The sequence below is a fragment of the Scyliorhinus canicula genome, chromosome 4 (genome assembly GCF_902713615.1).
Source record: "Scyliorhinus canicula chromosome 4, sScyCan1.1, whole genome shotgun sequence".
In the NCBI taxonomy this organism is placed as follows: domain Eukaryota; kingdom Metazoa; phylum Chordata; class Chondrichthyes; order Carcharhiniformes; family Scyliorhinidae; genus Scyliorhinus; species Scyliorhinus canicula.
Genome location: NC_052149.1, coordinates 219,126,690 through 219,151,434, shown reverse-complemented (window position 1 = coordinate 219,151,434; position 24,745 = coordinate 219,126,690). Strand labels below are relative to the sequence as shown.

Sequence of the window (24,745 nt, the reverse complement as noted above, 5' to 3'; positions counted from 1 at the left end):
TCGGTGGCCCCGATCGCGGGCTAGGCCGCATCGGAGGCCCACCCCACGGCATCGGAGTCCCCCCTCCATCCCACAGACCACCACCCGACCCTTGCACGCAGAGTTCCCGCCGGCTGGGAGCAGGTGTGGACGGCGCCGGCGGGACTCAGCATTTTAACTGCGGCCGCTCGGCCATCCCGGGCCGAGAATCGGCGGACCGGCCACGTAGAGCGGCCCGCGACCGACGTCGTGCCAAACACGCCGGCGCCAATGGCACCGATTCGCCGCTGTGCTGATGTTGGGGCGGCATCGGGGTGGTGTGGCCTGGTCGCGGGGATTCTCTCTGCCCTGGTCCGGACAGAGAATCCCGCCCAGGGAATTCTCTCACCAAATAATGCTGTGGCATAATTGGAACTTTCACTACTGAGGTAGATAGATGGTTTTGTTACATCCTCGTCCAGGGACCATACCCTAAGAAGCTATTGGGACCACGAGTTTACACTGGATTAGCCCATGATTATGCTTGGTAAAGTACTGCAATTGTTCACCGTTGCCTTCTGCAGTATTCCTGACCAGGAAACTTTTCCACGCTTGCGATCAGGCATATTGGAAGGACTTGCAGACTGATGGCCAACCTGTTCAGCCACATTATAAACACCCCTTTCATGGCCGTTAAGCCCCAGAGTGGGACTGGAACCCAGAAGTAGGGATACCACCATTGCAGCACAGGACCTTTTTTTATTAGGGAAGGGTGTTGAAAGAAATGGAACCAAATTAAGAAAATGGAGTTGAACTTCAGATCCATCTAATCTAATTTAATAGTGGGGCAGGCTTGAGTGGCTGAATGTCGGTACAGGCAGGAAATTGGTGTTGAGGTAAAAGGTCAGCCATGATCTTACTGATTGATGGAGTAGGCTCAAGGATCTGTAAGGCCTACTCCTCCTCCTGGTTTTTCTGCTCGTGATGGCTGAATGATTAACTCTTCTTCCTCGGTTCCTTCCTGTGTTCCTATAAAGAGTTCATAAGTGACTGAAAAAAGCTGCACCTGACCTCAAGGTCACGAGTTGTGTCCTTTCACAGCATATATTTTTTTTTTTTTTTTTTAATAAACAATTTTATTGAGGTAGTTTTTGGCTTTATAAACAGTTACAGACATCATCAGAAAGGAAGCAAAAAAGGCAAAAATGTGCAAACATCCACGTACTTTCAATACTTCCATCATACCGTATTGCACAAGCCCGCTCCCCTCCCACCCGTACTACCCGCCATATTTTCCCTCCTACTCTACTCTACCCCCCCCCCCCCCCCCCTCCCCCCACCCCCCTGCTGACGCTCACTCTCCCGCAAAGAAGTCAATAAATGGTTGCCACCTCCGGGTGAACCCCTGCACAGATCCCCTCAAGGCGAACTTAATTTTTTCCATCCCCAGGAAACTTGACATGTCCGCAAGCCACCACTCAGTCTTCGGGGGCTTTGAGTCCCTCCACGCCAATAATATTCGTCGCCGGGCTATCAGGGAAGCAAAGGCCAGCACATCGGCCGCTTTCTCCCCCTGGACGCCCGGGTCTTCCGAAACCCCAAAAATTGCCACCCCTGGACTCATCACCACCCTTGTTTTTAGCACCTGGGCCATGACCCCCGCAAATCCCTCCCAGTACCCCCTCAGCTCAGGGCATGCCCAAAACATGTGCACATGGTTCGCTGGTCCTCCCGCGCACCTAGCGCATTTGTCCTCTATCCCGAAAAATTTGCTCATCCGAGCCACCGTCATATGGGCCCGGTGAACGACCTTAAATTGGATCAGCCCGAGCCTTGCACATGTCGCGGTCGAGTTTACCCTACTCAGGGCCTCTGCCCACAGCCCATCCTCCATTTCCCCGCCTAGCTCCTCCTCCCATTTAAGTTTCAGTTCCTCTGTCTGGGACCCTTCCTCCCTCATGAGCACCTTATAAATACCTGAGACTCTACCCTCCCCTTCGTCCCTCCCAGAGACTATTCTGTCTAGGATCCCCATTGGCGGGAGGCGCGGGAAAGATGGGACCTGTCTACGAACAAAGTCCCGCAGCTGTAGGTATCTAAAATCATTTCCCCCTACCAACCCAAATTTCTCCTCCAAGCTCCTCAAACTCGCGAAGCTCCCTTCCAGGAACATATCACCCACCCTTCCCGCCCCTGCTCGCCGCCATACTCGGAACCCCCCATCCATACTGCCGGGGGCAAACCGATGGTTGTCGCAGATTGGCGCCCAGACAGACGCCCCCATCTCCCCCACATGCCTCCTCCACTGGCCCCATATCCGCAGGGTCGCCACCACTACCGGGCTGGTGGTGTACTTGGCCGGCGGCAGCGGTAGAGGAGCCGTGACCAGGGCTTCCAAACTGGAGCCCCTGCACGAAGCCGCCTCCACTCGCTCCCAAATAGACCCCGTACCCACCATCCACTTCCTTATCATAGCGATGTTGGCTGCCCAGTAATAATTGACCAGACTCGGCAACGCCAGCCCTCCCTCGCTGCGGTTCCTCTCCAACATCGCCTTCTTCACCCGCGGAGACTTTCCCGCCCAGACAAAGCTCATGATCAGCCCGTTAACTCTTTTGAAGAAGGACTGTGGGATAAAGATCGGGAGGCACTGAAAAATAAACAAAAATCGAGGGAGGATTGTCATCTTTACAGTCTGCACCCTCCCTGCCAGCGACAGCGGGAGTGCATCCCATCTCCGAAACTCTCCCTTCATTTGCTCCACCACCCTGGCCAAATTTAACTTGTGCAGCCTGCCCCAGTCTCGCGCCACCTGGATTCCCAAATACCGGAAATTTTCCTCAACTAACCTAAACGGTAGCCCTCTCAATCTGTTCTCCTGGCCCCTTGCCTGTACCACAAACATTTCACTCTTGACCGTATTTAATTTGTATCCTGAGAACTGGCCGAACTCCCTCAGCATTCCCAGTATAGTTCCCATCCCGGCCACTGGGTCCGACACGTACAGGAGCAGGTCGTCTGCATAAAGAGAAACCCTATGTTCAACCCCGCCCCTCACCATCCCCTTCCAACCCTCTGCGGCTCTCAGCGCAATCGCCAGCGGCTCTATGGCCAGCGCAAACAGCAGCGGGGAGAGCGGGCAGCCCTGCCTGGTCCCTCGGTACAACCTAAAGTACTCCGACACTTCTCTGTTGGTCCTGACGCTGGCCCTCGGGGCCTGATATAATAATTTGATCCAATCCACCAATCCCTCCCCGAACCCAAACCGTCCGAGCACCTCCCATAGATATTCCCACTCCACCCGGTCAAAGGCCTTCTCGGCGTCCATAGCCACCACTACCTCCACCTCTCTACCCGCCGGGGGCATCATTATCACATTGAGCAATCTCCTCAGATTGGCCGCCAGCTGCCTACCTTTCACGAACCCCGTTTGATCCTCCCCAATCACCTCCGGTACACAGTCCTCCATTCTACCCGCCAGTACCTTTGCCAGGAGCTTGGCATCTACATTAATCAGGGAGATTGGCCTGTAGGACCCGCACACCTCCGGGTCTTTACCCCGCTTTAATATCAGAGATATGGTGGCTTGTGACATCGTCGGCGGCAGGGTCCCTCTGTCCCTTGCCTCATTGAAGACCCTCGCCAAGACCGGGCCCACCAGCTCAGAGAACTTCCTATAAAACTCTACTGGGTATCCATCCGGCCCCGGGGACTTCCCCAACTGCATGGCCTTTAGGCCCCCCAATACCTCCTCTACTCTAATCGGGGCCCCCAGCTCTTCCACTCGCCCCCCCCCCAACTGTTGGGAATGTTAACCCATCCAGAAACCTTTTCATCCCCTCCGGTTCTTCTGGCGGCTCCGAAGTATACAGCTTACGATAGAAGTCCCGGAATACCCTATTCAATTCTGCCGGATCCTCCACTTTGTGCCCCCCCTCGTCCCTCACTCTACCTATTTCCCTGGCCGCCTCCCTCCTCCTAAGTTGCTGCGCTAACAGTCTGCTAGCCTTTTCCCCATACTCGTACACCACTCCCCTCGCCTTCCTAAGCTGTTCCACGGCCCTGCTCGTGGATAGTGCCCCCAGTTCCGCCTGTAGCCTCTGCCTTTCCCTGAGTAAAACCTCCCCCGGGGACTCCGCGTGCTCTTCATCTATCCGGCCCATTTCCCTGACCAATCTATCCATCTCTGCCCGGTCTGCCTTGGCTCTATGGGCCCCAATTGAAATCAGCTCCCCCCGCACTACTGCCTTTAGCGCCTCCCACACGGTCGCCGCTGAGACCTCCCCAGTGTCATTCACCTGCAGGTAATTTTTTATACATTTCCGAAGCCTCTCGCAGATCCCCTCCTCCGACAGCAGTCCCACATCTAGCCTCCATTGCGGGCGTTGATACCTCGCTCCCCCGAACTGCAGGTCCACCCAATGCGGGGCATGGTCTGAAATGGTAATTGCTGAGTATTCCGTGTTTTTTACCTCCCCCTACAGTCCCTGCTTAGCACAAAGAAATCTATCCTGGAATATACTTTGTGGACGTGCGAGTAGAACGAGTAGCCCCTTCCTGTTGGCTGTCCCTCCCTCCAGGGGTCCACTGCCCCCATTTGCTCCATAAACCCTTTCAGCTCCCTTGCCATTGCTGAGAGCCTACCCGTTCTGGGACACGACCGATCCAAAGTCGGGTCAAGGACCATGTTAAAGTCCCCTCCCATTATTAGCCTGCGAGAATCCAAGTCCGGGATCTTCCCCAGCACTCTTTTAATGAAGTCCACGTCATCCCAGTTCGGGGCATATATATTCACCAGCACCACTCTTCTCCCCTCCAGCCTGCCCCGTACCATCAGGTATCTGCCCCCCCTGTCTGCGGATATGCCCTCTGCCTCAAATTGCACACGCTTGTTGATCATGATTGCCACCCCTCTGGACTTCGAGTCCAAGTCCGAGTGGAAGACCTGGCTAATCCAGCCCTTCCTTAGCCTGGTCTGGTCTGACACTTTCAGATGTGTCTCCTGCAACATAATTACGTCCGCCCTCAGGGCCCGCAAGTGCGCGAACACCCGCGCCCTCTTAACCGGCCCATTCAGTCCCTTGACGTTCCAGGTGATCAGCCTGGTCGGGGGGCACATCCCACCCCCCCCACCCCGCCGGTCAGCCATAGCCTTTCTCGGGCCGGCCCCTGACCCGTGCGTCGCGCCCTTCCTGGCCCGCCCTATAGCTGCCTCCACCCTCGACCTCCTTTCCAGTGCCTATTTCAAGTCCCTCTCCCGTCAGCAGAACAACCCCCCCCTCCCCTAACCCCATCCCCCGATACCCCCACCCCTGCCATCTACTGGCTATAGCTTTCCCCCCCATCTGACTTCCTTGACTAGCCAATCTGCTAGCCCGGTGACTCAACACTCCGGCGCCTTCCTGTCCCATTCCCCTTGTTTCCCCGCCCTCCTCCCCACCCACTGGGGCAAGCCGGCTCCAGTGTCTTCCGCGAGCTGCACAAAAAGCCCAAACAGGGAAAAAAAAAAAGGGAAAAAACATAGAAAAAAGAGAAAAAGCACATAAATGTCCATGAACAAAGGAAAGAGTCTCAAATGTTCCGTTTGGCCCCATTGGCCCAGCAAACCGTTGAGCAGCAGTCCAGGCACATTCGGCGTTCCTCCCCACAGAAATCCTCGGGCCCTAACTCGTGTCCTTAGGGCCTCCTTTCGGGACCATCCCCAGGTCCCTCACAAAATCCATCGCTTCTTCGGGCTCGGAAAAGTAGTGGTGTTGACCCTGGTGCGTGACCCATAGCCGAGCTGGGAACAGCAGACCAAACTTCACGTGCTTCTTGAACAGCACCTCCTTGACATTCTTAAAGGCTGCTCGCCGCCGAGCCACCTCCTGGCTTAGGTCCTGATAGATGCGGAGCACACTGTTATTCCACGTGCTGCTCCTGGCGCTCTTTGCCCACTGCAGCACCCGCTCCTTGTCCACGAACCTGTGGAACCTAATCACCATCGGGCGGGGGGGTCCGCCCAGCCGCCCCTGCCTTGCCTGCACCCTGTGTGCCCCCTCCAGCTCCAGCGGTCGCGGAAAGGCTTCAGCCCCCATCAGCTGCTTCAGCAGGTCTGCTACAAACGCTGCAGCATCAGCTCCCTCCGCCCCCTCCGGGAGGCCGACCATCCTCAGATTGTTCCTGCGGACTCTATTCTCCAGCTCCTCTACTCTGTCCAGCAGTCTTCTCTGCCGCTCTTTCAGGCCGTCCACTTCTAGCGCTGCAACCGTTTGCGCATCCGCCTGCTCCTCCACCGCTTCTCCCAGCTCCTTAACTTTAACATCCTGGGCGTCCATCCTCTGGTTCAGCTGATCCACCGCTTTCTGGATTGGGTCCAAGCTGTCCCGCTTCAGCGCTTCAAAACTGGACTTCATTACCTGGAGCATGTTATCCAGCGCCAGCTGGATTGCTGAGTCCGGGTTCCGTGTGTCCGCCATCTTAGGTCCCAGGTAATTTTCTTCCGGTCCTTGTCTCTGTCCCTTTTTCTCCTTCTTCTTCTGCTTTCTGGAATCCCGCTGTTCCATATGCCGCAGCCCGCTCCTCAGCGCCTCCGCTGCCGCTTTCCTTCGCCCAGCTCCTTCAATTTGACCTCTTGGGCATCTGAAGTGGGTCCAAGCTGTCCCTCCTCAGCAACTCCAAACTTTTTCTTTTTCCCTTTGTCCTGGAGGAAGGAAGGTCCGTGGGTCCGCCATCTTAACCTGCAGGTCAGCTTCCTCCTTCTCTCTCTCTCTCCTTCTTCCTCACCTGCTGGCCTCCACACTTACATCCTCTGCAGCCCGCTCTCCTCCTCTGTTCCAGGCAGCCTTTCTGCCGCCTCCGTAGTCCCGCTATCGCGGGGAAACAGCTGTTCCAGCCGGCCGGAGTGAGAGCCCACCGAATGTGCGGCTCACTCGGACATCGCCGCCACCGGAAGTCTCACAGCATATATTTTATCAGGCCGTGTGCATCCTCCTGATGTCTTATCATCCGCATTGTTTACTCAATTAGTCATTATCACATTGTTGCTTGTGATAGGCTGGGCGCAAAAATGGCTGACATGTGACTACAGTGACAAATGACATCATTGGCTGTAGCACACTTTGAGACATCCTGAGATCATGAAAACTGCAATATAAATCCAAGTTATTTCTTTTTATCTGTAAGAACATACGAGCAGAAAAAACAGAAGGAGGAGTAGGCCTTACAGATCCTTGAGCCTACTCCATCAATCAGTAAGATCATGGCTGACCTTTAACACTACTTTCCTGCCTGTACCCCACATCTCTTAATGGCCATAGTGCTCAACCATGCATATGTTTATTGACTGAGCATCTGCAGTCCTCTGAGGTGGAAAATTCAAAAGATTTACATCACTTTGATTGAAGGAATTTCTCCTCAACTCTGACATGAATGGACGATCCCAAATCCTGAGATTATGATCCCAAATTCTAGACCCTCCAACCAGGAAAAACTGCCTCTCGGTATTTACACTGCCAAGCTCTCAGTTTTTCAATGAGATCACAACGTCTAAACGCCAGAGAATAAAAGCCCAGTCTACTTCATTTCTCCTCATAGGGCCCCCCTCTTATGCCTTGAAGCAACTTTCCCTTCTCCTCCTCAAAATCTTTTCTTGGGTAAGGAGATCAAAACGTTACACTAAAACTGATTATGATTGCTTCAAGGCTTGCTTACTTTTATAATCAAAACCCCTTGAAAAGAAGAGTAGTATATAATTTGCCTTCCCAATTGCTTGCATTATATATTTAATTTAAAAAAAAATACTTTCATGAATGTGATCGTTGCCCATCCGTAATTCCTCTTCTGTGATTCATGTATCATACTGAAGACCAACATTTCCTTGTCTTTTGTCTTTAAAAAAATATTCTGCTTTCTTACTCTTCTCACCAAAGTGGTGAATTTACCTTTCCCAACATAACGTTTCATCTCTCACATTCTTTTCCATTCACTTTAGCGGTCTCTTTTCGTCCTTCTCACACCATACTTTTCCACCTAGCTTTGTGTGGTCTGAAAGCTTGGGTATATTGCACTCGGTACCCTCATTTAAGTCATTGATATAGATTATAAATAGCTGAGGCTCAAGCACTGGTCTGGTGTTTATTTAGCTTTCTAAACATGCCTCCATTGAAATAACTGCACACTATTTATTCTGCTGTTCCTTACAACTAAACACAAACCGTTCATAGGAAGGAAAGCGAGGAATCCAAAAGGAAAAGTATTTGGCTCAAACTGCTGGTAAAACAGACATTCACTTCGACACTCATTGTCAATTCTTAACGGACAGACTCAGGCACAAGCTTCCTCATTGAGAATGGAAGGGCTTCTTTTTGTCGACTGAGAGATCGGTTCAGGGAAGAAGACTGAGGGGCGACTTAACTGAATCATTTAAAATTGTGAAAGATGTTGATAGAGTGGATACAGGGAGAATGTTCCTTCTTGTGGGGAAGAGCATGATTAGAGACCAACAATATAAGGTAGTCAACCAAGAAACCCAATGAGGAATTAAGAAGAAACTTCTTCACCCAAAGAGTGGTAAGAATATGGAACTCACTACCACGGAGAGTGGTTGAAGTGATTTGATGGATACAGTTAATGGGAGGCCAAGCAAGCAGATGAGGAAGAAAGGGAGAAGAGAGGAAAGGTGAGAAGAGGCTTGGGTGGAGCATAAACATTGGCATGTACTATGGTGCCAAACAGCTTGATTCTGTGTTGTGTATGCTATGTGGTATATATATTTTTTCTGTTGCCTTCTCATTACCCAAGAGATAATAAGAACGCTTCTTGTTCCCACAGATGCAGAGCAGTACTGTCTTACCCAGCACAAGGAGAAGCGGAGCTTGGTCTGGAACAAGGTGACATTGTACTGGTGCACAGGAAACGTCAGGATGGCTGGTTCCAAGGGACGCACACAGAGAGTGGGAAGACAGGCCTCTTTCCAGGAAGCTTTGTCGAAAGTTTACAGTGAGGCTAAAATCTGAAATCAGATTGAAGTTGAAAGGTGACAATATCGTCCCAATCAGACAATTTTGCCCTATGACACTGTGTATGAGACAATAGTCAATGTGTAATAAATAATGTTGTCAGTACGAACTTTCTCCCATACAGCACATAAGAACGGACAATGATCTGAAGCATGTCTATTTTTAAGGGCAGCTTTGGAGAGAAGCAACATGAACTATTCTCCAACTATGCATGTGACATAAATCGTAGCAAAAGTACCAGGAAACTCATCCCACCAACATAGACCGCAGCGCCCTTTCAATCACAACATACCAACTCTCTTGTTCATGTACCAGCAGCACAGCTGTGTTGAGCTAAATATATCAAAGAGCACATTTTAATTCAGTCAGATGGTCAATCTGTATATAGCAGGTCAAAACCAGACAGAAGAATAATCCTCTTTATAAAGGTTGACTTTGGAAGGCATTCATAAAATGTGAGACAGCTAAAAGCATGTTATAACGATGTTTGCAGATAAACTAAGCCTCTAGCGTTGTGTTGGTTTGTTACCAGAAAGGGTGTGTTATTGCAGTGTTTACAGGGTGGAATGGAGTCTGTTACAGTGTTTAGATGTGGTCTATTACAGTTTAATTTTACAATGTTTAATTTTAAGCATTTTTCAGTTGCACTTATGTTGGTGTTGTTCTGTCAAAGAAAGTAAAAATCACACTAAAACATTACTCATTTAATTGAACTGACTGTTTCAATCCAAATGCATATGAATTAGCAGCAGATAATACTCCCATGGGATTATTTTCTCTATTTGCTTCAACAGAGCTCGGAAACATAATTAAAGGTCATTAAAGTGAAATCAGAATTGGATTTTAGGCATATTGAATGCTAAAATAAATGCTAATTTTGGATTTTATTAACCAGATCGGTTAGCAGGGAACAATTACACAATTAGGCTGAAAAACAGAAATTATAATTATATTTAATTTTAGTTTGGTTGATAGCGGGCTGGATTCTCTGATTTGAAGACTAAGTGCTGACGCTGGTGTGGGAACAGTGGTGTTTTATGCCAGAAGAAATGTTGCAAAAGCTGCACCGATCCTCTGTCTGGTGGAGGGCTAGCAGCTGTGCAACGTAAAGCCCCCGTCTTTACCTGTGGATACGGCTGGAGAATTGCCGGGTCCATGACTGCGCATGCGCACACCGCGCCGTCCAACAAGGCGCCGGATGTGTGCGGACCCAGCCTGCCACATACTGTCCCCCAGTAACCCCCCTCGCCACTCCCAACGAGTGCCCCCAGCCCAAGCCAAAGCCAGCCCTGCCCGCAGAACGGCTCCCCCTCAGACTGTGGCGGTGCTGGACGCAGTCCGCAGCCACCACGCCAGGTTCACAAAAAAGAGGATAAGTGTTCCACGGCGTCGGGAACTCAGCCCATCGGGGGCGGAGCATTGGGGGAGGGCCTCAGGTGATGTCCTGAGGGCAGCCCGATGGCATGCGGCGTACTCTTCGAGTATGCCATTTTTTAGGGGATGGAGCATCACAAAAGCAGCGCCGTCCCCGATTTCGACGCAAATGGGGATTCTCCGGCTGATCGTCGAACGAGATTTCGGCGTTGGCGACCAGAGAATCCTGCCCAACATGTCTGGGATTTGTCGTTATTCTCCTCTGGCCCCTTTTACAGCATCTCATTCCCTGCTGAAAGTGATTGTATAATGGTTTAACATTTTAATGGTCGTCAAATGACACAAAGTTGTGTCGTCCAGTGTATTTTGCAACATTCAGGACGTGCTGAATGTCAGGGATACCTGAATGATCCTGGGAGCCAGTCTACTATGGGGGTGAGCGGAGGATACTTAACTCTTTAAAACTTGTAGTATTGATCACTGAATGAACAAGTGCATGGGCAGCAATTTTGAAATTTGAATATAAAGATTTTTAACAGTAACAACTAAACTGGCAGACAAGCTGCACTGGTACAAACCTTTGAGGCATGCAATTCACATTCTCTACCTTCTCTCCTCCCTCTTTCAGACAGACACCAGGGAATCTGCCAAAATTATTTAAATTACCATGAGGATAAAAGAAGTCATCAGACTTTGTAGAGTACAGACAACTGTAGCATTTATTGTCCATCCCTAGTCCTGGTAATGGTGGTGCTCCACAGGGGTGTTAGGTCGGGAATTCCTCGATATTGGACCAGTGATGATGAAGGAACAGCAATATATGTTCAAGTCAGAATAGTGTGGCTTGAAGGTGATGGTGTTCTCTCAACAGTGAAGGCTGCATGGGAGCAAGATGCTTTTAGCCGAACCTTGGCGAGAACAGGGGTGGCACGGTGGTTAGTGCTACTGCCTCACAGTGCCAGACCCGGGTTCAATTCCAATCTTGGGCAACTGTGTGGAGTTTGCACGTTCTCCTCATGTCCGCGTGGGTTTCCTTTGGGTGCTCCGGTTTCCCCCCACAGTCCAAAGATGTGCAGGTTAGGTGGATTGGCCATGCTAAATTTCCCCTTAGAAGATCAGGGATGTACGGGTTAGGTGGGGTTATGGGGATAGGGCAGGGGAGTGGGCCCAAGTAGAGTGCTCTTTCAGAGGGGTGGTGCAGACCCAATGGACCGAATGGCCTCCTTCTACACTTTCGGAATTCTATACTTCTGTGAGTTGGTGCCCTTGTTGCTGTAGATCGTATATATTGTAGCCAGAATGAGAGGGGTGGACATTGCATCCAGTGACTTGGACAGCAATTAAGGGAGCCGTTCAGTCTGATTGGCATGGGAGCATCTGGAATGGTGTCAAGGCTGAACCATCCAGCTGAATGTTGGGGTTATGAACGTATAAAAATGTCAGACAGGAAGCGACAGCAGGTCCGTTTAGCCTGCCCCATACAGTCGTGATATATTTTCTGTATCATATTATAAACACTCCTTCGTCTGTTGGTTTCAGCTCCTTAGATGGCAGAGATGGTTTAGGTGGAGCTGAGCCATGTGGTACAGAGAACCATCTTCCCTATTCTTCTGACTAGAGTTTTGAAACACAAGGATATACCAAGCAAGCCTCAAGTGTGATTTGATATTACAAGGAGGTTTTGTGCATTAGAAAACCAGGCAAAGCTGTTCATGTCTCCAAGAATAACTTTCAGGGAGTAGTTGTGTGGTGGCTCGAGATACACTGGAGACTTCCAGTAGATAACAAAAGGGTTTATTAGTGAAAGTCAAAGGCAGTTAAGCAACAGGCACAGAACACCATACAAACAATACAACAGGTCTTTACACTTCCCGGGGCTCTGCTACCAGGGCCCAACGCAGACTCCAGCCAATAGGAAGTCTACGAAGTTTAAAGCCAGAATGATCTCCTGGGCTGCAGGTGGTGGCGGAATGCTCTTAGGCAGGGGCAGGAATGATCTCCTGGGGTACAGGTGGTGGTGGAATTCTCTTGGGTAGGGGCAGGTGGCTTAATGTATCTCCATCAGTGAATTGCGTCCCAGAGTGGTGATAGAATGCATTGTTGTAAGCCACCAACAGCAGGGCCCAACGCTGCACCCTCAGCAACGCTATGGCAGAATGGGTTTATCATCCACTAAGAGGCCCAGTAATGGCTTGTGATCAGTCACTGTGGAGAACCGTCTACCGTACACATTCTGGTGGAATTTCTTCATGCTGAATATAACCGCTAGGCCCTCCTTCTCAATTTATGCATCGTTTTGTTCTGCTTCTAAGGCAAAGACAATAGAGCACTCCAAACTATTCATCATTTTGTGGGATAAAACTGTCCCTATACCATAAGGGGGCACATCATATGTCAGCATGATTGGCTTTCCTCAGTCCAAGAAGTTTGAAGACTGCAATGTTTGCTTCATGACTTGGAAGTCTTCCTCTTGAGGTGCCTTCCATTGCCACCACTGATTCTTTCTTATTAGCTGGTGTAATGGTGCCAAAGTTGTGGCTAAATTCAAAATGAACCTTCTATAATAATTGACCATACCGAGGAAGGACTTAAGCTCACTGACATTTTTGGGTGCAGGGACACTTAATATGGCCTTGACCTATTCTTCCAGAGTGTGCAACCTTGTTGCATTGATGCAAAAACCTAAGTCGTCACTTCTAAGGCATGAAAAGTATATTTTTCGTGATTCAGGCAAACCCCTACATCGCGCAACCTCTTCAATACGTCTCTAGGCTGGTCATGTGTTCTTCTGGTGTACTGCCAGTGACTAGCACGTCATCAAGGTAAACCATCACCTTGGGAATTCCCTGGAGTAGATTCTCCATTGTGTGCTGAAGGATGGCGCAGGCGGAAGCAATGCCAAACAGCAGTCTGGTATACTGGAAGAGGCCTTTGTGGATATTGATTGTAGCAAACATCTGAGACTCCTCATCCAACTCTAGTTGCAGGTCGGCATGACTGAGGGCCCATTTTGAATAGGTGAGGCCCCCGGCCATCTTGGTGTAGAGGTCATCAATTCGGGGAATCGGATACCGATTGACCTGGGAAGACTGATAGTTGGTCAGTTTATAGTCCCTGCAAATCCTTATCGACTGGTCAGGTTTAAGGACAGAGACCATCTGTGCAACCCACTCTGAAAACTCAACTGGCTTAATTATACCTGGCTCTCCCAATCTCTTTAGCTCTGCTTCATCTTTCTGATGTAATGTGTATGGCACTGGTCTGGTTCTGAAGAGCTTGGACATCGAATCTGGATTGACATATATCTTGACTTTTACACCTCTAATCTGCCCAGTTCCTTGTGAAAGACATTTACATACCTCCTGATGACATCTTGGAGGACACTGCTGGATATTTTGAAGATTTCCAGTCAGTTGAGCCGAACCTCCTGTAACCAGTCCCTGGGTCTATGTCCTTACATGACAACCAAAGGCAGATTGGCCTCCTTTCCTCTGTAGGCCACTGAGATATTGGCTGCTATGAGGATCTTCACAATTTCCCCTGGTATGTTGAAAGTTTGGCTGTAGTACTCTTCAAACTTAAAGACTGCATTCCTCCACGAAGGTATTGGAAGGTTGGCTCACGCACGAAGGTTACCGAAGCCCCGGTGCCAACTTATATTTTAAGGGGTTTACCATTCATCCTTAAGACAATTTCAATTGGAGCTGTCTTATTCAATTAAACTCATTAAACCGATACATTGCATGCTCTTCATCAGGGCTCTTCTCCACTATGTTCAGCCGTGCTATGGACTGCTGCTGTTGTTATTTTTCTTGCAATGGCGCGCTTTGCCTCACATGCCAACTTGCTTGGCTGTGTCCCCTTCAGTTGCATCAGAAGCACACGAGCTCCCAAGGTCTCCTGAGGATGGTTCCCCCACACAACGGTTGACGCCTCAACTCCATCCTGCTCTTTGGATTCCAGTCCAGTCTGGCCTTGAGGACTATGTCTGGTTCTGCATTGTACCTGTTGATCCCACTGCAGCCATACCACCACATTCTTGGTTAGCCACACTTGGGAGTTGAGCGGCACCTTTTTGTGGCGCATTCCATTGCCTGAGCTTTCTCGATACTTTTTCCAATGTAATCGTGGTCTCCACCAGATGTTTCTTCTGGATATTAAGGTTATGGATGCCACAAGCTACTCGATCGCACAGCAAGTCACTAAGCACGCGGTCCTGAACTCACAGTGCTCAGCGAACTGGCGAAACCTGGCTCTGAAGGCTGAGGCAGCCACTTTACGGCCCCTCACTGCAGAGATAAACGCATAACATTGGAGGATAATCAAAGGCCTCGGGTCTAAATGTTCTTGAAGTAATTTAATGATCTTTGGGTCAGGTACCTTGGGGATGTGAGGTTCCTAATCAAATTACACATTTGTGGCCCACAAACTGTCAGAAGTATCATCTTCTGTTTTTCAACACCTGTGATCTCGCTCACAGTGATTTCTGGAGCTTCCCTACTTTCTCAACAGTTCCTTCCTTCCCCCCCCTCAATTTGCAACGACTGTCGGCTGTCATTGTAAACTTTTACCTCGTCATCATTGTGATGGCTCGAGACATATACTGGAGGTTTCCAGTAGCTTACAATGGGTTTATTGATAAAAGGCAAAGGCAGTTAAGTAACAGACACCGAACACTATACAACAGGCCTTTACACTTCAGCTTCCTGGTCCGCTCTGCCTGGGGCCCTGGTCCCAAGGCACCAAGCAAACCCCGATTGGCCAGGGCCACGCACTCCCACATGATTGGCCACAAGCCAGTTATGTTGTCAGTGGAGCTTGTCCCCTTAAACGGGCCGCGCTACCACAAGGGGAGGTGGTGGCACAGTGGTATTTCACTGGATCAGTAAACCAGAGACCGAGAGAAATGTTCTGGGGACCCAGGTTGAAATTCCGCCACTGCGGATGGTGAAATTTGAATTCAATAAAAATCTGGAATTAAAAAGTCTAATGATGACCATGAAACCGTGGTCGGTTGTCGCATAAACCCATCTGGTTCACTAATGTCCTTTAGGGACAGAAATCCTTACCAGGACTGGCCAACATGACTCCAGATTGAAAGTTGACTTTTAACTACCCCCTCGAAGGCAATTAGGAATGGGCAATAAATGCCCATTTATTGGGCATTCAGAACTCCAGTGACCCGGGTTCGATTCCCGGCTTGGGTGACTGTCTGTGTGGAGTCCGCACATTCTCCCCGTGTCTGTGTGGGTTTCCTCGGGGTGCTCCGGTTTCTTCCCACAGTCCAAAGATGTGTAGGTTAGGTGGATTGGCTATGCTGGATTTCCCTTAGTGTCCAAAACTAGGTTAGGTTGGGTTATAGGGATAGGGTGGAGGTGTGGGCTTGGGTAGGGTGCTCTTTTCAAGGACCATGGCAGCCTCGATGGACCGAATGGCCTCCTTCTGCACTGTAAATTTTATGATATCTATGAAATGCTGGCCCAGCCTGCGATGTCCATGTCCCATTAATGACGATCTGGTTATAAGTGGGGTTGATGTTGTGAAGATGGGTAAAGTTAAAGATATGTGAATGTCCTATGGATCATGCTGCTTCCTGTATTGCTAGGATCATGATAAAGAGGATTTGGTCAAGGATGAAATCGGAGGTAAGGATTTTTTGCTTTACTTGTGTTGGTGGAAGAAGGAAAGTTACTTTAGGAGATTAAAAGGGTTGGGTACAGCTGGAATGGATTGAACATAGCGAGGGTGATTGAAACTTTTATCACCGGCTTTACAAACGTTTATATAATGGAAAAGATGGGTGTATTGTAAGGCTTGTTTATCTACTGTCGATAAAAGTAAAGATTGTTGCCAGTGTGTGGGAGGAACAGGTTTGATTAAATGGACCTCCCCCAGCATTACAGAATTGTATTGTGAGTATTTGAGACCTAGGTTAAGAAAGTGTCACAAGGAGCGGGCAATGTATTAATTGGTAGATTATGTTTTCCCATCTGACTATGTTGTCTGTTAATATATGTAAAATGGTGCATTCTGATCACGGCTTTGCCAGTAATTGAAGGCTGGGACTTTTCAAGTGGATGAATAACTACTGTTTTTATTTAACAACTCAACTTAGTCACTCAAAGAAAGCGGTTGTTTTGTTCCTGTACATCCTGACCAAGGGGCTTCCAAGACAACAACCTAATGATGATCTTTATTTTCTCCATGAAATAAATACACTGTGCTCGAACAAAAGGAACTTTGTAACAATTTAAAGTCGAGTTTGGGTCCGCATAACGAAGTGAGCTGTATGTAGAATATAAAAACTGGACTGTTTGACAGAGAAACCATGAGGAATGTATACAAAAAGTGTGCACAAAACAAAAATGAATGCTTCAGAAACAGTCAATAATCACTTGTCCCATTGTTGAATTTTCTGAAGCTGGGAGGCCTGAAATGGCCACCAGTATGGAGACCTGAAGCCTGCCCAAAATTAGACCTCGAGACTTGGTGATATTATTTGGATGCTTGTCACATCATCACAGACGGCTTGCCCATTTTAATAGAACCCTGAAGGCAAATTCTGAGAGCATTCTGGAGGCAGAGTAGTGTTCCTGGCTCCACGGCATTGATTTTTGAATTAGTTTTGTTTAAGAAAAGCAGCCACTGAAGTACTCCGAGAGAAGCAGTCCCAGCACCTGTTCCACGCATCATTGTCCAATTTTCACAAAGGGGGCCCAAATAAGAATTAGACCTCTCATTTTCATATGTAAAGGGCCCAATGATGTTTTTGGTGGCCTACTGAAAAATGGCCCCACCCAATATTCATCTCCAGTACTGGCCCACATTCTGACCATTTTACCCGAGAGATAGAGATATGTAGGAATTTCTGCTCAGAGGTCGCAAGCCTTTTTAATTCTCTCCCCCAGTGAGCAGTGGGGGATGGGTCATTGAATATATATAAGGTTGAGTTAGACAGATTTTTGATCTACAAGGGAGTCAAGGGTAAAGGCAGGAGGTTGGGGGGGGGAGGGGGGGGGGGGGAGGTTGGCGGCAGGAAAGTGAAGTTAAGGCCATAGTCAGGTCAGCCACCGTCTTACTGAATGGTAGCCATGATGTGAAGATGCTGCCGTTGGACTGGGGTGAGCACAGTGAGAAGTCTTACAGCACCAAGTTAAAGTTCAACAGGTTTGTTTTGAATCACTAGCTTTCGAAGCACTGCTCCTTCCTCAGGTGTTACTCAGGCTCCTTCCTTCACCTGAGGAAGGAGCTGTGCTCCGAAAGCTAGTGATTCGAAACAAACCTGTTGGACTTTAACCTGGTGTTGTAAGACTTCTTACTATCTTACTGAATGGCAGAGAGGCGTGATGGGCCGAATGGCCTACTCCTGCTCCTATTTCTTACAATCCTATCATCTTATGATCTTAAACAGGAACTTACAGGCCCAATATCTATCCCAGAGTATACAGTATAAGTTGAAGACTGATTAAAAAGCCTTTATTTATGTCGTCAGTTGTCCCTTCTCAAACCCGAGATTGCTGAAGCCAATTATAACGCTGATCCAACTGAAACCAGGCATAAACTTGGCACCAAAACCTTAGATTTTGGGTCAGTAGTGTCGTGGTGTCAAATTATTTTGGCATGATCGAGGCCACGTTCGTAGATTTGTTCGGCAAAAATTACTTTTGACTGTGACTTAGAAAATTTGACTAGAAACTGAAAATAAGTAATGAATCATATGCACCAAGTACATTTCTTTTTATGATAGCTTTCAGTCCCAGCTGTGAATATACATTTAATTGAAAAATTGAAGAAAACATCAATGTTCGTTGTGTCAATGATCAGATCGGGGTGCATCGAATACTTGAAGAAAGCACTTGATATTCAAGAGAAAGATCTGAAAGCCTAATCTAACAACATATAACCTGGATCAGGTGCTACGACACACACCGTAAAATTGATCCACGCTACTATCGTTACAAGTACAAACTTGCCTCCTGTTTGAGTGAAATTCCACTGTGATAATGCAAAAAGCTCAAACTCCTACTAAGAAACTTATGTTCTATGTGTCCCAGAGTTTGTAATAAAGGGGTTCAACTAATACGGTGACTGATAAAGTGACTGTGGCTAAGTTGCAGTGCTTGTATTAGTCACTCATCGTTTACCTTTAATTTTGTTTTTTAAATAAAATTTTCACAAAATTCCAGTTCTCCAATATTATTGCCACACAAGCAGATACTGTTACCAGGCTACAACTGGGGCTGAACAGTCAGTTCAACACAACCATTGTTAATAGCATTTAATCTCCAAAAGATTGCTGAAGACACGGCAAGCCAATCACACTGCAACCTCTCCAGTCTGGAAATCTATTGCTCAGAAACACACAATTATCTGGAGAACTTTTCAGCAGACACATGGACTTGCACATCTCAACTGCTCGGGCGTTGCAACAAATCAAGAAGGCATGGGTTCAGTAAAGATAATTGGTACAGATTAGACGTCCAAATTCCGTACCCATGGGGCTAAGACCATGCCAGATTTTGGATTCAACCGGATTTTGGACCTCAAACCTGTACAGTGCCTGAAACTGATACAGACCCTTAAACGAAAACAGACCCTGACCATAACACAGACCATAAATATAACAAAAGAACAAAGAACAAAGAAAAGTACAGCACAGGAACAGGCCCTTCGGCCCTCCAAGCCCGTGCCGACCATGCTGCCCATCTAAACTAAAATCTTCTACACTTCCTGGGTCCGTATCCCTCTAGTCCCATCCTATTCATGTATTTGTCAAGATGCCCCTTAAATGTCACTATTGTCCCTGCTTCCACCGCCTTCTCCGGCAGCGAGTTCAAGGCACCCACTACCCTCTGTGTAAAAAACTTGTCTCGTACATCTCCTCTAAACTTTGCCCCTCGCACCTTAAACCTATGCCCCCTAGTAATTGACCCCTCTACCCTGGGGAAAAGCCTCTGACTATCCACTCTGTCTATGCCCCTCATAATTTTGTAGACCTCCATCAGATCGCCCCTCAACCTCCGTCGTTCTAGTGAGAACAAACCAAGTTTATTCAACCGCTCCTCATAGCTAATGCCCTCCATACCAGGCAACATCCTGGTAAATCTCTTCTGCATCCTCTCCAAAGCCTCCACATCCTTCTGGTAGTATAGCGACCAGAATTGAACACTATACTCCAAGTGTGGCCTAACTAAGGTTCTATACAGCTGCAACATGACTTGCCAATTCTTATACTCAATGCCCCGGCCAATGAAGGCAAACATGCCGCATGCCTTCTTGACTACCTTCTCCACCCGTATTGCCCCTTTCAGTGACCTGTGGACCTGTACACCTAGATCTCTCTGACTTTCAATACTCCTGAGGGTTCTACCATTCACTGTATATTCCCTACCTGCATCAGATCTTCCAAAATGCCTTACCTCACATTTGTCCGGATTAAACTCCATCTGCGATCTCTCCACCCAAGTCTCCAAACGATCTAAATCCTACTGTGTCCTCTGACAGTTCTCATCGCTATCCGCAATTCCACCTACCTTTGTGTCATCTGCAAACTTACTAATCAGACCAGTTACATTTTCCTCCAAATCATCTATATATACTGCGAACGCAAAGATCCCAGCACTGATCCCTGAGGAACACAGACCTTGAAACTAAATTAGACCCTGAATATAACTCAGACCCCAAAACTAAACTAGACCCTGAATATAACACAGACCCTGAAACTAAAACAGACCCTGAATATAACTCAGACCCAAACCATAACACAGACCCTGAATATAACTCAGACCCCAAAACTAAACTAGACCCTGAATATAACTCAGACCCTGAAACTAAACCAGAACCTAAAGCTAACACAGAGCCTGAAATTAGACCAGTGCGCGCCCTTTGAGAAAATGTCCGGTTTCAGACAGATAGACTTGGGTGTGTATTTAGATAAGAAAACAATTATTATTACTGCCGCATAATGTTTTACTATCATTTTATGTTTTAGGGTAAATATTTATATTGACGGCCATTTCCAGTTCACACATTTGTGGTTAGGCATTCTAACATCATTGTACGATCCAGAATCCAGATGACTTGGTTCTGAGCATTCCGGATAGAAGAGGTTCCAATGTATAAGCTTTGCCTGAGCGATCTGCTAATGAGTTAGAAATTCAATGGGGTGAGATGCAAGATTAAAATAACAATGAAGTGTTAAGTCTACTGAGTTTCAGAGGCGAGTATCCTGTTTGCCTGATGCAATAATAGCACACGTGTAGCCAGTAATTTGTGGATATGAATTCCACACCAGTGGACTTAAGTTCATTACCTAAGGTGAACACTGAGGGAATCCACGGAATCTCGACAGTGCAGAAGGAGGCCATTCGGCCTAGCGAGTCTGCACTGACCCTCCGCAAGAGCACTTTACCTAAGCCCACTACCACGCAGTATCCCTGTAACCCCATAACCCCACCAAACCTGCTGCATCAAAGCAAGTTAGTCAGTGGTTGTCATTGAACATTTCATTGCGTTATTGGAGGTAGAGTAGCAAGATCCCCTCATCTGATAAAATATAAATGAGTTGGCACAAGTCTTATTGCTGTTGGAGGATCAGAATGATTGGTGCATTTATTTGCAGAACAGTTGGACAGTCCAAAAGTGGTGCTTTGTGCAAAGTACTCGGAGGCTTTTCCAGTCAGGTGGTAAAGTGCAAGAATTCCTTTCTTTCCCACTGAGGTAAAGTGCAAGAATTCCTTTCTTTCACGCTGAGGTAAAGTGCAAGAATTCCTTTTTTCCCTCTGATCTGAACCACGTTGAGCAAGGGAGGTGCCATTTAACACATTGTCCTGTGCAATAGATGGAAAACCCAGAGAGCATACCTTGGTGATCTCTGGTGTCCTCAAAATCATTACACGGGGCACTAAGTCACCTCTCAGAACCCACCCTCTTGGCTGCAGTCACTTGATGAAGCAGATGACAAAGAGATCAAAATATAAAGGGGAGGGGGCAGAGAAATCACCCAAATGCCCCTGTAAAAATTTACACAGCTGGCGTGGCGCCATTAAACAGCAATCAGTCAAAAAAAATAATGGGGCAGCAAAACATGTTATGTGTTCCCAATCTAATTTGCATTATTGTGAATGCGTTAGCACAGCACATCAATCTCACTGTACTTGTGGTGTCACGGCGTGTTATACGTGATTTTTCCCATGCTATAGACATTTGTTATGTAACAGTGCAGTGTTTAAAATGTAAGACAATTTTTACATGTTGCTTGCTTCACTTTGAGTGTAGAAGCAGGTAAGGGGGCAAGTGCACAATGAAAACATTGCACAGTAATGAACCTGTGAAGACTGTGACTGTTGTACAAGAATGTGGTATTTTCCAGTAATACATGTTGTGTTTTTTTTTGTATTGTGTTAATAAAATCCAGGGTGAAGGAGACATTAATAAAACAGGGTTGAATTGTATACAATAAAACAAACATTTTGAAAGCTGTCTAGAGCAAATGGAAGAGTTCAGTATCAAAGACTTCTTATATCACAGATAGCAGTTCCAGACCAGTACAAACGGAGAATCCTAGAGGGAGAATGACAGAGGCAAATCCAATTTATGCTATCAGTTGCTTATGTTACTCTTAAAGACAGGAGTTCTCTGCATGTATAGAGATCAACTCAATACAAATTTTTGGGATAGCTAACAAGCCGATGTCCTGGATTCTCCACAATCCATCGCCGGTAGCGGCGTTCCCAATGCGGTGGGGAATTGGACAGCCAGGGTAAAAACAGTGAGCGGGATTCTCCGTTGGCTGACGTCGAAATCACGAAACGCGATTGGGCGGAGAATGGTTTCCGACACTAAAATCACGGTGGGCGCCCCCAAATCGCAATTCTCCGTTACCTCAATGGCGTCAATGCAGTCTGGAATGCACGTGCAGCTTGCATATCATTAGTGAGCCTGACCCAGTATTCTTCGGGGCCTCCGCGACGCTCTGCTTCCGATGGGCCGAGTTGTCCAAGACGCGGTTCACTTGTGCTTTTAAAAATCGTGAAATCGGCATCGTGGCTTCTGAGGGAGAGAGGGGGGTATGGAAAGTGTCCAACATCGCCCTAGTTTTCTGATAGTTGTGCCGCTGGCCGGGCGGGAGGGGGGGGGGGGTTTCTAGGGCAGGGGACTGTAGAGGGGGGGTGGCCAGGAGGTGGGCTGTGGGGTCGGGGTAGACGGACACGGAACTATCGCCGCAGCCAGAAAGGCAGCTATGCAGCTGCACACACTGCTGACTGCCCACTGTAAACATAGGGCCAAGGGCCATATAGGTGTCCCCCCAAGCCACCCCCCCGGGTTCTCTCTGACTGTTGCAACCCATCAGCTGTATAGCCGCGCTCCAGCACAGCCAGTGCCATCTTGTTGGCTGGGATGAGTGTGTGTGGGGATTGTAATGTGTACACGTGGATGCAGCTTGCCAGCCTCTCAAGCATCAATCATAGACCCGGCGAACCCCGCACGGTTTCTCATTGGAATAGATTATGTATCTTGTGGGGCCGGTGCCAGCCCCCCCACAGTTGCTGAATCAATCTTTGCTGGGGGGGGGGAAATCCTGACAGGGGACTCATTTATAAGGGGTCTGTGGGGGTCCCCCTATTTAGGTGGGCTCTGGGGGTTTCCCCTATTGAGGGGTCTTGGGGGGCAGGTGGACCAGGTCACCTCTGTACTTGGGGGAAGGTGGGGGGGGGCGTGTCGCGTCTTTTCGTCCGACGTCACTTCGTCCAACGACACTTCGTCCACGTCTTTTGGTCCAACGTCTTTTTGTCCGCCCGTCTTTTGGTCCAACGTCACTTCGTCCAATTATCCAATTACAAATTAACTCCGTATAAAACCATTTAATTGATAAAATGCACGTACAATACAGCAAGTGAATTTAATTGCTAAAATGCAAGTAATTGATAAAATGCAAGTAAAATGCAAGTTGAAAAATGCAGTTAAAAAGTTAAAAAATCTAAAAATGCAGTTATAAAATCTAAAAGTTTACTAATTACTTAAAATTCCCGAAATTACTTAAAATTGATGTAAATTGTAAATTCCCGAAATTCCCTAAAAGTTAGATTTCCAGAACTGTACCCGAGAGAGAATAATGGGGAGAGGACAAGATGATTTGATATTCTACAATTCCGACAGACACAGATATAAGTGGGAGTCTAATTGGATTTAGACAATGAGTGCAGTTCTGAAAGAAGCAGGTTTAAACTCGATTTTCGTCGAGTGATTAAAACCTCTGGTTGACAGTGGGTTCTGACATTACAGGTCTGAAATGATCAAATATTCCATCAGATACAATGGCTCTCATCACGCTGGAGCATACATGGGTGAATATCCTGCAGCTTATCTTAATAATGTCTGGAGATCAAGCAGCACAAATGCAGAACTCAACTTCAAGAGGCGAAAAAGGTGGAGAGGATCCTTGAGCAGTAACATTGAAAAACTAAATTAAACTATTTGTAATTGGATAATTGGACGAAGTGACGTTGGACCAAAAGACGGGCGGACAAAAAGACGTTGGACCAAAAGACGTGGACGAAGTGTCGTTGGACGAAATGACGTTGGACAAAAAGACATAGCACCGGGGGGGGGGGGCAGGGAATTCGGGGGCTGGAGCTGATTTGCGATGCAGTGGGGGGTAGCCAGCCATGGGACCTCGCTATCGGGCCACCATGTCAAAATGGCAGCCTGATAGCAGTATTGCCTCAGGAATCCCTTGTAATCCTCACCATGCATAATTCACCTCCGGGTGGGAGAACGATGGGCTGGATTCTCCAATTTGAAGACTAAGTTCTGAGGTCAGCTTGGGAACAGTACCGTTTTATGCCAAAAAAAAAAATGGTAGAAAAGGCGCTCCAATCGTCCGTCTGGTGGGGGGCTAGCAGCCATGCAGCGCTAAGCCCCCGACTTTACCTGCGGATACTGCCGGAGAATTGCCGGGTCCATAGCCGCGCATGCGCACGGCGGTGGCCTGCAGCGGCAGTGCCGTGCAACATGGTGCCGGCCGCGCACTGACCCGGCCTGCCACATACTGTCCCCCGTAACCTGCTCGTCACCCCGGCCTACTCCCCACCAAACCTCCCCTGCCCGCGGAACGGCTCCCTCCCGACTGTGGTAGCACTGGGCTCAGTCCGCAGCCACCACACCAGGTTCACAAACAAAAAAGGATAAGTGTTCCACGCCGTTGGGAACTCGGCCCATCGAGGGTGGAGCATCGGGGGAGGTCCATACGGTGTGCAGCATACTCCCAGAGTTCTCCGTTTTTGAGGGGGCAATTTCGGTGCAAACGGGGATTCACCGGCCGATCGCCGAACGCGGCTTCGGCGACTGGAGAATCCTGCCCATAATCTCCCAAATGGAGAATCCCGGCCAATGTTAGGAAACAGAATTGGATG

General features: G+C 48.1%; 1 protein-coding gene and 1 long non-coding RNA gene across 3 annotated transcripts in view; both read left to right on the top strand.

Annotated features, from left to right (window-relative positions):
* The window catches only part of LOC119965378 (E3 ubiquitin-protein ligase SH3RF2-like), a 95,433-nt gene extending 84,068 nt beyond the window's left edge, over positions 1–11,365 (top strand). For both annotated transcript variants that reach the window (XM_038796086.1, XM_038796085.1), the window contains exon 11: positions 8,770–11,365. In XM_038796086.1, the coding sequence (XP_038652014.1) occupies positions 8,770–8,941 (172 nt within the window). In that variant the 3' untranslated portion in view covers positions 8,942–11,365. The remainder of the gene's footprint in view (positions 1–8,769) is intronic.
* An 8,483-nt stretch (positions 11,366–19,848) lies between these two features.
* On the top strand, positions 19,849–21,812 carry LOC119965380. The gene is made up of 2 exons (XR_005460499.1): positions 19,849–21,016; positions 21,051–21,812. It is a non-coding gene; the product is annotated as an uncharacterized LOC119965380 (long non-coding RNA).
* The last annotated feature ends 2,933 nt before the right edge of the window (positions 21,813–24,745 follow it).